The sequence below is a fragment of the Anolis carolinensis genome, chromosome 3 (genome assembly GCF_035594765.1).
Source record: "Anolis carolinensis isolate JA03-04 chromosome 3, rAnoCar3.1.pri, whole genome shotgun sequence".
In the NCBI taxonomy this organism is placed as follows: domain Eukaryota; kingdom Metazoa; phylum Chordata; class Lepidosauria; order Squamata; family Dactyloidae; genus Anolis; species Anolis carolinensis.
In genome coordinates this window covers 216,251,514-216,265,767 of record NC_085843.1, presented here as the reverse complement: position 1 = coordinate 216,265,767, position 14,254 = coordinate 216,251,514, and the positions used below count along the sequence as shown (strand labels likewise).

Genomic DNA, 14,254 nt, shown 5'->3' with positions numbered 1-14,254 from the left:
TTCTGTAACCTCAATAAACTGTGTTGTACTCTATTTGGTGGCGTTCTGTCTTTGACAGTAGGCCTCTGTATTGTTGAAGTCGTCATCCATTCTAATCCAAATAAATAGTATTAAAGGAGTACAGGTTGAATATACCTGGTCCGGAATTCTGTCACTGCCTCCATGTTTTCTCCCTCTATTTGCCAGTATCAGTCAGTCTGGTTGCCATAATCTTGGTTTTACACTATCATGGGCTACATACATTTTTGTTTCATGAAATTATACTGATTAATACAAACTGTATTCCAATGCCAAAAATTGTTGGGATGTTTTCGGTTTTAGATTCTTCTTTTTAAAGGTACAAAAACATGAAAAGTAGCTGAAATTTGGGAAATCTTTTGCAATTACTGTTGGCCCTCCAAATTTTCAGGTTTTAATTTTTTGTGGAATTGATTAATGTTCTCTTTAAGAAACTCTTAGTTCTCCAACATGATGCCATGGACAACTTACAGTGGATATTGACCTCTAGAGTTGCACTGGAAGACCTAGAAATTCCTAGATAGTAGTTTTATTATTTATAGTTTTTCCACTTTCATGAGGATCCTATGATCCTAGCTTTAGCAAATGTGGAAGGCAGACTATATTCAATACAAGGAAGATTCATTTTTGTGTGCATTTTGGCCCCTTGGGGGACATAAAATAAAATGAAGGTAAGCATACTTTGTATGTGGGTATGCGTGCTTTATTTACTTACATCAAATCCCAAGGGTTATTTTGAACAATTTAGATAAAACATTAAGAAAGGACAGATAACTCCGCATCATGGATGGCATGCAGGATCTCAGCAAAGGTTATTAGGTTTTGACTCTTGTGATGTTGCACACAAATAGATTATTTGTAAAGTGAACATATAAACTGTACCACAGACATTGGTCCACAACTTTACCATTATGATGTCGATCTGGAATTGGAAACCAGACCTCCAGATTTTGTGGAATTACAGTCACTCATGCTGCCTGGGAATAATGGGAGTTAAAAGAGTCCCACAACATAAGGAGAGCCACAACACTGCTACTGATCACAGAGGATAGCAGGTGCATCCTAATGTTTTCCTCCCAACTCCAAATGTAACTGGGGAAAAAAATATTCTGAAAGACAGTAAGAGTGAAATTCTGAATTATCCACTTACCGTTTCACTGCATCTACCTGATCCTGACTGTAACCTTTACTGATGTCCCCACCTGCCTCTCCATTAGCTGAAGGGAAGTCGGCACTCATTTTCCTACGGGTTGGGTTTGTAGGTTCCTTGGGCTGGGAATGGCCATTTGACGACTGTTCACTCTTGGTGAGGGATTCAAGCAGCACTACAAGTAAAAAACACAGTTTGGGTTCAGTATCTTAATTTATTGAATAGATATAGCCAATTGTTCTTTTACTTCCTGCCTACCCCCACCATGATCACCCGGTCCTTCACTGGCCCTCTTCCCCAGCATTTCAGTACATCCATCCAGGGAACAGAGCTGGTTGAATCAATGACTTCTGCATCCAGAGAGAAAGAGGATCATTTGATATAAATAATTTGTTGCCTGGTGATTTCATGGCAACAAACAAATTATCCCAAACATTTTGGCTTTTTTCTGTAGCTGTACTTCCATTACGAGAATAGAAGGCAAAATGAAAAATGAAAAAATCTCCATGATAATACAGGAGGTTGAAACATTATAAAGATTTGCTTTTTGAAAGTACTGTAAGTAAAAACGAAAGCCATATTATGGTCAGTTTCAGATTTTCTGCAAGCACATCATGACAACAACTGTATCTAAAGATATCCATAACACTGCAATTCATGCCAATGCTGAAACCCTAAAGCTGTATTGCATATAATGATGATGATGATAATAACAACAACCAACTTTATTTATATCCCACCCCATCTCCCCGAAGGGATCTCTGTCACTTATGCTAAGAAAAGATCTAGTTTGTTTCTACTTTGGTTAGTTTTACAAAACCTATGGAAGAAAAATGTAGAATTCTTTTCTGTTGTTATATTCCTTCAATTTACTCTTGAATTAGTGACTATAAAGGTTTCTTGGTGAGATATGTTCAGAGGAGATTTGCCTTTGAGAGTATTTGACTTGCCCAAGGTCATCCAGTGGGTTTCCATACTTCAGCTGAGATTTGAACCCTGTTCTTCAGTCTACTACACCATACTGACTCTTATTAGAGCTCCTGGGTAGCCATAACTAGGACATTCCGTGGAGCTTTTCATGACTGCTTCTAAAAACAGGTATCTCTCCTTATGTAACAAATGATAGCAAACCACAAACTGAAGAGCCCTAAGTAAAACAAATATGTATGGCTATTATCAGTTGGAAGCAGAGAAGCACAAAAGACAGGAGACCATAAAAAAGGGGGAGAAAGGAATAATTAGACTTCAAGTACTGCTAGTCCTACCCTACAGAGCCAGTGTGAGGAATGATAGATGTTGTCGTTCAGCAACATTTAGATGGCTGTACAGTCCTCATAGCTAAAAGAGCAACACGGCTTTTGTGATCTCAGTATGCTAACATTAAAATAAATCTATTCTGCATCCATTATCCTCTCCAAACATCAATTCCAGTTTTAGCCTATATCATTTCATATCAAATACAGTGGATTGATGCAACCAAACACATACTTCCCAGAGTTAATTTTTCTGCATGGTTTGTTGAGTGACATGCCAGTCTGCCTCATTAATGTCACTGAAATGGAGCAAAGTCTGTTCTTAATTCACCTGGTATTATCACTGTCAGAATATAAACATAGAGCAGGTGGAAGTTTACTTAAAAGTAAGTTAAATCTCACTAATTTTAATTAGGTATCCTCTGACTTTTTTCAGGCTCCAATCCAATTAGGTCTATAAATTATGGATTTTGGCTGGACTATTTAACCTCCACAGTAAAGAACATTATCCTCCATCTCCCCATAATTTCTTCTAACAGACTGACCTCACATCTATCTTTATATAGAGAGCAAGGGTGGTAATATGAGGCCTTGCTCAGATTTGCTGGATTGCTGTTCCCATCACTCCACAGCCATATAAACAAATGCTGAAAAATACTGAGAGCTCTAGCCCAGCAAGATCCAGAGGGCTACATTTCCCACCCCAATTCGGAGTGATTCTCTATCATACTTTAAAAAATACCAATAGCAGCAGATTAATTCCACCTCAGTAAGCAACACTAATTTTACACACGCAATCATTAACCTGCATTAAATTATCAGCTGAATGCTTTGAAGCTATGGGTGCAAGAGATCATTTTAACCATCCTGGCTACTGTACTAATGAATAATGTAAGCAATTATTTCAAGAGTGTTCTTCAGTCTATATTATTGTTCAAAGATTTGCATTGCAAGGCCTCTGCTAAAGTTGTCCCCAAAATAAAAACATTTGCGATGAGAACTGACAGCAACATACATATCATCACCTAAAAGACCATAGAAAAGATGCGGTGGGGACAAATGGGTCAGAGACCATTAAAAAAGCCTCACTGACAAATGATTATCACCTTGATTTAAGCAAAGAAAATGTTTAAACTAATAATGGAAATGTCAGAACCCTGCTACTAGAGCCTGTATGTGGCTCTGAGTTTCAGGGTCACTGACATTGATAAGACACCTGCGTCTCAGGACTCGGAGAAGAAACGGCTGCTGGACTTGGCGGGGAATTTGCGCGGGGTTTTACTGAGCGGGAAGAGACTTTTCAAATGAGGGGGAGGGTATATAAAGGATGGTTAGCCGGAGTCTCCCATTCTTGGCTTTTCGGATGTTTATGTTTCCTGCAGTAAAGTTTCTGGTGATATCACAGAGAGTCTCGTGTGTTCATTCAGGAGCGGCTGTGGTGAGCTGACACTAAGCCAAGAATATAGACACCATCCCGCCGTAGCGGTGAGGTGTAACATGCAAGTGGAGGATGAAGAACTCTTGGGCGCAGGAGGAGGAAGGTCGGGAAGGGCCACTCCCGAGCCGGACGCTGAGTTCCACCAACTGGCGGCCCTGGCGTCATCCACCGCTTATGCCCAGCCAAATGGGGTAACCCAGAGGCGTGGAGTGGTGCGGGGAGACAGCACCGGAGGAGAGGAAGGTTCACCTTCCCCAGGCCCACAAAGGATGGTGTTTCTGGAGGAGAGGATGTCGGCGATGGAGACCACCCTGGCAGTAATGTCGAGGGCGATGGAGCGCCTGGCGTTTTTGGCGGAGCCAGAGAGAGGAAGGGAACTTCGGGCTGGCTCAATGTGGGACGTGAGTGTGGGAAGCAGCCAGGGCTTTGCAGACCTCCCAGCACCGAAGGGAAGGGAAATGCGAAAGGAGCCCGGCGCCCGGCCCAAGACCCAAACAAGCCTGACGCGGGTGGAGGAGAGTGACGACGAAGGGGAAAAGCCTCCGAGAATCCCGGCTACGCTCCCAGCTGAGACCCTAGTGCCCCTGGCGAATGCCGGGCGTGGCACAGGGCCAAGAGAAACAGCAGCGGGGCCCACTGGTCCACAAGGGGGCTTGCGACGGGCGGAGAATTGGGGATTGCCACCACAGGGACCCCTACCGAGACGAGAGGAACTAAGGATCGAGTTTGGGGGAGAGTCCTCTGAACTGGATTTTTTCCTTACCACGGTGAGGGGCTATATGGAGGACAATGCTCACACTTTTAGAACGGAATCCAGCCGGATACGGGCCATTGGCGCAGTGTTGAAGAGGGGAGCGGCTAGCTGGTACGTTCAGCTGCACGCGCGGCGCGACCCATGTCTGGGGTCAGTCCGACGCTTTATGGGGGCCCTGGAGACCCGTTTCCGAGATCCATTGGAGCAGATCCGGGCGAGGGAGAAGTTGAAGACCGTCTCCCAGGGGCAGAGGTCGGTATCTGAGTATGCGGAGGTATTCCAATGCCTCGCCGAAAAGGTGCCGGAATGGTCTGCAGTGACAAAGATGGAACTCTTCAAAGAGGGGCTCAGGCGGGAGATCCTCTCCTGGGCGGTGCATCGTGATGAGCCTGACACACTGCGTGGATGGATTCAGCTGGCGGGGCGCGTCGAGACATCGCTGGCCCAGGCGAGGAGGCACCGAGGAGCGCTACAGCAACGGCCGCAGATGAAAGAGGGGAGCCGGAAGGAGGGATCAGCCCCAGCCGGGAGGAGAGCGGAGCCGACAGGGAACGTGAGCGCCAGCAGGAGTGGCTGCTTTGTGTGCGGCCGGTTGGGCCACAGAGCTGCCGAGTGCTGGCAGAGAAAAGGGGAAAGCGGAGGCCAGCCCAAACCAAGAGCCATGGCAGGAAAACGCGCCGAGGAAGAAACACCGATGAGGCACCATTCGGGGGGGTTGGTAAGTCAGGACAAAGCTATGATAGTGGTCCCCATTCAGCTTGAAAATGGCAGCAAACAAGCAACCTGCAAAGCGTTTGTGGATTGTGGATGTTCCAGGAACATCATTTCCCCTGAATTAGCCGAGGGATTAGGATGCGAAAGGACGAACCTAGAATCCCCAATAGCATTTTCGCAGTTGGACGGATCCACAGCATCAGGATCGTTAGCTAGGTACAGTGCCGAAGATGTAAAGTGTAAGATAGGGAGTTGGGAAGGAAAGGTGTCATTTGTGATATCACAAATAGCCAGCTATAATGTTATACTAGGCATGCCGTGGCTGGGGCAGGCCAACCCGCAAATCAACTGGGAGGATAAGAGCATGATTTTCGGGATGAGTTTGGAAGAAGGGAGCCAGGAAGTTGAGAGGGAGCCGGGGAAAAGGGGGGAGGAAGACTCTATCAGAATAGCAGAACTGGCAGATAAATTACCCCCAGAGTATCGGGATTTTGTGGACGTGTTTGACGAGAAGGAAGCAGACAATTTCCCACCGAAGCGGAGAGTTGAAGTGAAAATAGAGCTAGTCCCAGGAGCAGAGCTTCCCAAGGCAAAGATATACCCGATGTCGGCTAGGGAAAAGGAGGAACCGAGAAAGTACATTGATAAAAACCTAGCGAGAGGTTTCATAGAACCTTCGAACTCCCCTTTAGGGGCACCTGTGTTGTTTAGGAGGAAAAAGGACCAAACGCTGAGGCTCTGCATTGACTACAGGGGCCTGAATGCAATCAGTACTGTAAATAAATACCCTCTACCCTTAGTGAAGGACTTGATCGCCCAGTTATCGGAGGGACAGATATTCACTAAATTGGATTTAATTGAGGCTTACCATAAATTGCAGATCAAACCAGAGGACAGGTGGAAGACGGCCTTCTCCTGCGCCTTCGGATTATTCAATTATTGTGTGCTCCCATTCGGTTTATGCGGGGGAGGGGCCGCGTTCATGCAATTAATCAACGAAGTGTTGCATCCATTATTGTACAAGGGAGTCTTTATTTTTTTAGATGACATATTGATAATGTCTCGGACCAAGGAGCAACACGTAGAACTAGTCAGGGAAGTCCTACAAAAGTTGAGGGAAGCGAAGCTGTATGCGAAGCTTGCCAAGTGCGAGTTCAATAAAGACCAGATAGACTTTCTGGGGTATAGGATTTCCTCCCAGGGAGTGGCGATGGACCCTGCGAAGGTGGAAGACGTAAGGGGGTGGGAAGCCCCCAGAACACGGAAGCAGCTGCAATCCTTCCTGGGGTTCGCAAACTTCTATAGAACATTTATCAAGGACTTTGCGCGCCTCACCTTGCCATTAACGGATTTGTTAAAGACTAAAGGCAGGGGAGAAACAGCCAAAGTGAAGGCCCCAGGGGCCAAACTGACCTGGACAATAGAATGCCAGGAAGCTTTCGAAGCCCTAAAAAAGCGTTTTACCGAGGAGCCTGTCCTACAGCACCCTGATATGTCTAAGGCCTTTGTACTACATTGCGATGCGTCAGACCGGGCATATGGGGCAGTTCTGCTGCAGAAAGACGAGGGGGGGAACCTGAAGCCATGTGGCTATCTGTCGAAAAAGTTTAGCGAGACAGAAAAAAACTGGCCGATTTGGGAGAGAGAAGCCTTAGCGATTCTGAAAGCGCTAGAGTGCTGGAGACACTTTCTGGAAGGAAGTGGAACATCGTTTGAGGTGTGGACTGATCATAGAAATTTACAGTATCTGAGATCCCCTTGTAAACTATCAGCGAAGCAGATTAGATGGGCCCAATATTTCAGCCGTTTTGATTTCAGACTCAAGTTCTTCCAGGGGAAACACAACATACTCGCTGACGCTCTCTCTCGGATGCCTCAGCACGGGGGAGGAATTCAGGAATCTGAGGGGAGCCTTTTCCTAGATAAGCAATGGGGCCTGGCAGTACTGACTCGAGCACAAGCAGCCAAAGAAAACAAACGCACTGCCATTTCCACGGGGGGAGGAGAAATATGGGAAGAAGAGTTGAAGTGAGCATATGGAATGGACAAATGGTTACAAACGAACAAAGAACAGGGAGAACTGTGTGGGGATTTGGTGTTTGTTAATAAGAAATTGTATATTCCTGAATGTTTAAGACAAGAAATGTTAAGGAAATGCCACGATAACAAGGGTGCAGGTCATCTAGGCCCCACCAGGACTATTAAACTGTTGGCCAAACAATGCTGGTGGCCCGGAATGAGGAAAGACGCCAGGGGGTACGTCACGCAGTGTGAATTATGTGCAGAGGGCAAGACACCACCTGGGAAGCCCCAGGGACTATTGCAGAAGGTGGTGGAGCCCATGAGGCCATGGGAATGCGTGGCAATGGATTTTGTAGGCGAACTACCCCCCAGCAGAGGCCACAGATACATTTGGACAATATTGGACCTATTCTCAAAACAGGCACACTTTGTGGCCCTGCCAAAACTCCCCTCGGCTGAAAAGCTCGCTGATTTGTATGTGAAGCATGTATATCGCCTACATGGGTGCCCCGACAAAATAATTAGCGACCGGGGAGTCCAATTCACTGCAAAATTTTGGGGAAAATTCTTACAGCTGTTAGGAGCGGAAAGGAATCTGAGCTCGGCTTTTCATCCCGCGACCAACGGGGGGGTCGAACGTACCCAACAGACACTGTGCCAATTCTTGAGGATGTACACCAATTATAGACAGGACGATTGGGCGGACCTTCTTCCGTTTGCTGAGATGGCTTTTAACGGGGCCGTACATTCGGCCACAGGTCGTGCCCCATTCGAAATAGTATACGGACAGGAGGTGGCACCTTTCCCCAGGCTACCCGAGTGGAAGGAAGGAGAGGGCCAGACCGACAAGGAATGGCCGGCCAAAATTAAGCAAGGGTGGCAGACCGTGGTGGAGGCATTGAGGGAAACACAAAAGAAGTACAAGCTCTTTGCAGATCGTAGGCGCCGAGAGGGGGACAAATTGGGCGAAGGAGATCTGGTTTGGCTGAGCACAAAAAACCTGAAATTGGGGTTCCCATCTAAGAAATTGGCTCCACGCTATATAGGGCCGTTCAGGGTAGCGAAAAGAATAAACGAAGTGACCTATGAGCTGAGGCTACCCAAGGACCTAGGGAAGGTACACCCGGTATTCCATTGCAGCCTGTTAAAAAAGTACAAAGGAACTCTGGACAGCGGAGAACAATAGTTGTGTTTAATCTTTTCCTTCCAGGACGAAGGGGAGGAGGACGCCATGTCAGAACCCTGCTACTAGAGCCTGTATGTGGCTCTGAGTTTCAGGGTCACTGACATTGATAAGACACCTGCGTCTCAGGACTCGGAGAAGAAACGGCTGCTGGACTTGGCGGGGAATTTGCGCGGGGTTTTACTGAGCGGGAAGAGACTTTTCAAATGAGGGGGAGGGTATATAAAGGATGGTTAGCCGGAGTCTCCCATTCTTGGCTTTTCGGATGTTTATGTTTCCTGCAGTAAAGTTTCTGGTGATATCACAGAGAGTCTCGTGTGTTCATTCAGGAGCGGCTGTGGTGAGCTGACAGAAATTAATATCCTGTTTAAATTAATATGCTGTTTATTAAATATTTTCCTAGCTCCTTTGTTAAAATATTCCAAAAGGAAGTAATAAATCAAGAAAAAAGACTGTACAAGTTGTCTAAGCAAAAACAAAGAAGTGGGGAGGGGAGGTAAAGATAATCCCCAGTTCTAAATATTGCTTTAACTCTTCTAAAAACTGTAGTACATCTCAAAGGTAGAATTCATCCTTTGCAAATGGGTAATTCTAAGGATGTAACATAATGTAGAAGATCACTATACACCCTAAAGGAATGATTTCACATCTGGGGAGGAAAAATGATTTAGTTCTGGTATGTATTATGCAAGAAACAGGAGATATTCTTCTAGAGGTATTTCCTGTTAGGTTCCCTTCTGCCCTACTAAAGATCTCAACACTGAGATTTGTTCATTCAGAACAAGATATGTTATTGCATTGTTGACCTATAAAAGACACAAAGCATACTTGATTAACATCTTCATTAAGTTTGGTTTCCATTATCTCCTACTTAGTCATTTTCAGCTTAGAAAAAATATGCAACCCCCCCCCCCCCTTTTTGGAAACAAGATCAACATTATGAAGAAGAAAACAAACAGAATCTCAAACAGTACAGTATTAGAACCTTTGACTGCTTCTACCTTCCAAATCACTTTTAATAGTGATTTCAAAGGGATGGTGCTCTATGTCAGAAAAAGGTCCCCTCAGAACATCACATCCTTAGAAAAAAAAAAAGCACCATCACTTAGCAGGTTGGAAGAAGGTCACACGGAGCACCTAATATTTTGTCACATATACCGTGTTTCCCCGAAAATAAGACAGTGTCTTATATTAATTTTTGCTCCCAAAGATGCTCTAGGTCTTATTTTCAGGGGATGTCTTATTTTTCCATAAAGGAGAATTCACATTTATTGTTGAACAAAAAAATGAACATTTATTATATACTGTATAGTAGTTGTCATCACAAACCAGCATAACCGGACAAATTGTGAATCCTATCAAGAATTTCTTGTTACTACCATTATTTCCATGTACAACTGGTATGTACATTTACCAATCCTGCATGCTCTGGTGTTCTGTTTGGCAGGCACTGGGCATGCTTCCAAACAAAAACTTTGCTAGGTCTTATTTTCGGGGGAGGCCTTATATTTAGCAATTAAGCAAAACTTCTACTAGGTCTTATTTTTCGGGGATGTCTTATTTTCGGGGAAACAGGGTAGGATGTAATATGTGTATACACACAACCCTCCTGTTGGCCTTATCTTCACAGTTTGTATGCTGGCTTATCAAATTTGCAGATGACACCAAAGTGGGAGGGGATAGCTAATATCTAAGAGGATGGAATCAGAATCCAAAATCACACCCCTTTACCTGCTACAGTTCAATGCTATGGAATCCTAAGAGTTGTAATTTGTTTGGTGAGGCAGAAAAGGTTTGTTTGTTTGGAAAGTCAGGCTTCAGGCCTGGTTGGGCAACTGTAATGTGCTCTACATGGGGCAGCCTTTGAAAAGTGCTTGGAAACTTCAGTTGGTCCAAAGAGCTGCAGCCAGATGGCCAACTGGGGCTGACTATAGGGAGCGTATAACTCTTCTATTGTGACAGCTCCACTGCCTGCCAACACATTTTTGAGCACAATTCAAAGTGCTGGTTTTGACCTACAAAGCCCTATGTGGCTCCAGTCCAGGTTATCTGAAGGACTGTATCTCTATCCATAAACCTGGGAGACATATACGATCTACTGGAGAGGACTTTTTCTCAGTCCCACCACCCACTCAAGCTCGCTTGGTGTGAACACGGGAGAGGGCCTTTTTGGTGGCTGCTCCCTCCCAAGAGAAACGAGGATGGCCCTATCACTGCTGGCCTTCTGCAAGCAGGTCAAGACCTTTTTACGCCTACAGGCATTTGGGGAAGGGGCAAGCTTTGGGGAGGTTAGGTGGGATTGAGGGGAATATGAATTTTAGTGTATTTAATGTGTTTTAATTATGTTTTTACCAAACTGTTATCTATTTTTAAACTTTCATTTTGCATATTTTATATTTGTTAAGCCACCTTGAGTCCACATGAGGAGAAAGGTGGGGTATGACTAAAGATAACAACAACAACAATAATAAGCTTGTAAAATTACTGCTCCCATGATTGCAAATCATTGAGCCAGTGCAGTTCAAATGTCGTCAAACTGCATTCATCCTACAGTGTAGATACACCCAATGATTCAGGATGGAATAAATAACAAATCAGCAATCTGTTTTCAAAATCTTTTCCCCAGCAACATGTCCATGTTCCCTTCCACACAGCTATAAAAAATCCACATTGAACTGGATTACCTGGTAGTGTGGACTCAGATAACCAAATTCAAAGCAGATATTGTAGATTATCTGCCTTGATATTCTGGGTTATATGGCTGTGTGGAAGGACCCCTAGTTATCCCAACAACAATAGCATGGGGTCCCTATCCATGACCCCCAACTTAACACTTTGTTTTGGGAGACACTCAACCCTTGAGGATGGATTAGTGTGGCAAATGTGTGAATAAGGACTCTATCACACCAGAGCTTGGATCCACTGTAAATCCACTTTAGGGAGGGGGATTTTAAACAGCTCAGCCAGACAGGTCATCAAACTATAAAGCTCAGAATTCTGCAGGAGACAGAAACTGGATTTAAAGTGGACTCATGCTCTAGTATGATGAGGCAATAAATGAAGTGCAATAAGGAAGGGAAGTCTCTTTAACCAGGCAGGCAGTAGGCCTGAGAGCCATTCTACACTGCCACATAATCCAGAATATCAAATCAGATAATTCACATTGTCAGATAATCCACAGCCATATAACTCAGGTTTTTATTTGATAGTGTAGAAGGGGCCTGAGATAAATGGGGGAAACTCAGCTGTATAAAGTCCCACATTATATGCTTTGAACTGGGTTATATGGTAGTGTGGACTCAGACAACCCAGTTCAAGACAGGTATTGTGAATTACCTGCTTTGATATTATGAGTTGTGCGGCTGTGTGGAAGGGCCCCCAGATAACCCTGTTCAAAGCAGATATTGTGGATGATCTGCCTTGTTATTCTGGGTTATATGGCTGCGTGGAAGGGCCCAAAGTGAAGTGCAACGAGGAAGAGAAGTCCTTTTAACCAGGCAGGCGACAGGCCTGAGATAAAAGAGGAAAACTGGGCCCTCCTCCACACAGCTAAATAAAATCCCATTACCTGCTTTGAACTGAGATATATGGCAGTGTGGACTCAAATAATGTAGTTCAAAACAGATATTGTGGGTTATTCTGCCTTGATATTCTAGGTTATATGGCTGTGTGAAAGGGCCCTTCCACACAAACCCTATATCTCTGGATCTGATCCCAGGTTTCCCGTTTATCCCAGATTATCGGGAGGTGAATACTCATATAATCCAGTTTAAAGCAGAAAACCAGAGATCAGATCCTCGGATATATGGCCTGTCTGGACGGGCCCTGAGGCACCTTCCACACAGCTGAATAAAATCTTACATGGATTATAGGTCAGTGTGGACTCTGATGATCCAGTTGAAAGCAGATATTGTGGGACTTTTTGACTCGATATTCTGGGTTATATGGCTGTGTGAAAGGGCCCTGAAGTTAAAGATAAGGCACTGAGTATGATCAGAAATGAAGGAACAGTTATAGGAAGGGGGAGGCCTGGAGAATGGGTCATTAGTCTCCAATGTGTATAGGCCTCAAATCAGGGCCTAGGGCCCTTCCACACACCCATATAGCCCAGAATATCAAGGCAGAAAATCCCACAGTATCTTCTTTGAACTGATTTATCTGAGTCCACATTGCCATATATCCCAGTTCAAAGCCGATATTATGGGATTTTATTCAGCTGTGTGGAAGGGGCCCCAGAGGAAAGATAAGAGACAGTATTATTATTATGAAGAGGCCCTAATAGGCCAGGCATGAAGAGAGGGCCTAAGACAGTGGTTCTCAACCTGGGATCCCCAGATGTTTTTGGCCTTCAACTCCCAGAAATCCTAACAGCTGGTAAACTGGCTGGGATTTCTGGGAGTTGTAAGAGAAAAAACATCTGGGGACCTCAGCGTGAGAACCACTGGTCTAGGACGAAGGAAAACCCCCAATATAGAGTGGGGGGGCACAATAAGGGGGCTATTTCTCTCTCCCGGGAAGTGTTGCCCCCTTCCCACGCAACGCAATGGCTTCTGGGAGTTGTAGTCTCCCCAACTCGGCGAGGACAAACACTTCACTCTCCTCAGAGAAGGCTCGAAGCCGGCTTTGACGGGTGGCACTCCCACGGTTCCTCTTCACCCAGAAAGCAGGCAGGGACCTTCCAAAACCAGCCTCCTTGCCGCGGACCCCTTCTCTCCAGGTAGGCCCCCGGACTCCAACTCCCAGAGATCCCCGCGCGTCCGCAGTTCCCGCGCAGGCGCAGTGCGGGCAAGAGGTCAAGCCGGCGACTGTAGGCCTCCCCCTCTCCCTCTCCCGCCCCGCTCACCGCGGACCCGCTGCGACGGGTAGAGGCGCTGCGCCTTCTCCAAGAAACGCCGCGCCTTTTCCGTCTGGTTGGCTTTGATGGCGCCCACCGCGATGGCGATACAACGCTCCGCCTCGTCCCGGTTGGATTCCATGGCGGCGGCCGCGGCGGTGGGAGGCGCCGGCGCGCGGTGATGGCGTCACGCGAGGATGGCGTGGCGGCCCCTGCTGGAATCTCCAGGACGGTGCGGGCTGCGCGCGCTGCCGTAGTGCCTGTGGGAGAGGCGCGGAGTGTCGTAATGCCCAGAAGAGAGGCGCGCGTTGAGAGGTCCTGGTCTGAGGCATCGCTTAAAGCAGGGCATTAGAAGCAATATACAACATGAGAACTATATACATATACTCGACAGCAGTAGGTGTGGAAAAGATCTTGGGAGTTCCAATTTGAGTGAGTCCCTGCTATGCCGAGCCAACAGACTGGGCCCAATGTGTTGTCGAAGGCTTTCATGGCCGGGATCACAGGGTTGTTGTATGTTTTCCGGGCTGTATGGCCATGTTCTAGAAGTATTCTCTCCTGACTAGGCCCAATTGAAATTAGCCAGCAAGCAAGGAGAGAAGGTGATTTTCAGCCAAGGAAGGTTGTATTATCTGCAGATAAGATGCCAGCTAGTGATACATTCACAAAGTAGATACGGTAGCATACAGAATACAATTTCACAGCCATTTTTATACAAAAGCTGGCAAGCTGCAGCCAAGCTTCTAATTCTGACCAATCGCAGAGAGGGGCTTGGCTCACATGCCACCATGGGCCGGGACAAGGGATGATTAAGTGTCGATAAATGGGGTTCCTTTTACTGAACAGGAAAAATAACAAAGTGATTGAGGGCATCTTTGGCCCTACCGA

General features: G+C 45.9%; 1 protein-coding gene across 2 annotated transcripts in view; it reads right to left on the bottom strand.

Annotated features, from left to right (window-relative positions):
- Positions 1-13,558, bottom strand: part of dnajb12 (DnaJ heat shock protein family (Hsp40) member B12) — a 40,950-nt gene extending 27,392 nt beyond the window's left edge. Inside the window, exons 1-2 of one of the 2 annotated variants that reach the window (XM_062976212.1) lie at positions 13,376-13,558; positions 1,169-1,343 (exon numbers count right to left, since the gene is read on the bottom strand). In XM_062976212.1, the coding sequence (XP_062832282.1) occupies positions 1,169-1,343; positions 13,376-13,508 (308 nt within the window). In that variant the 5' untranslated portion in view covers positions 13,509-13,558. The remainder of the gene's footprint in view (positions 1-1,168; positions 1,344-13,375) is intronic. The other variant, XM_003218537.4, reaches the window with a different exon arrangement.
- Between the last annotated feature and the right edge of the window lie 696 nt (positions 13,559-14,254).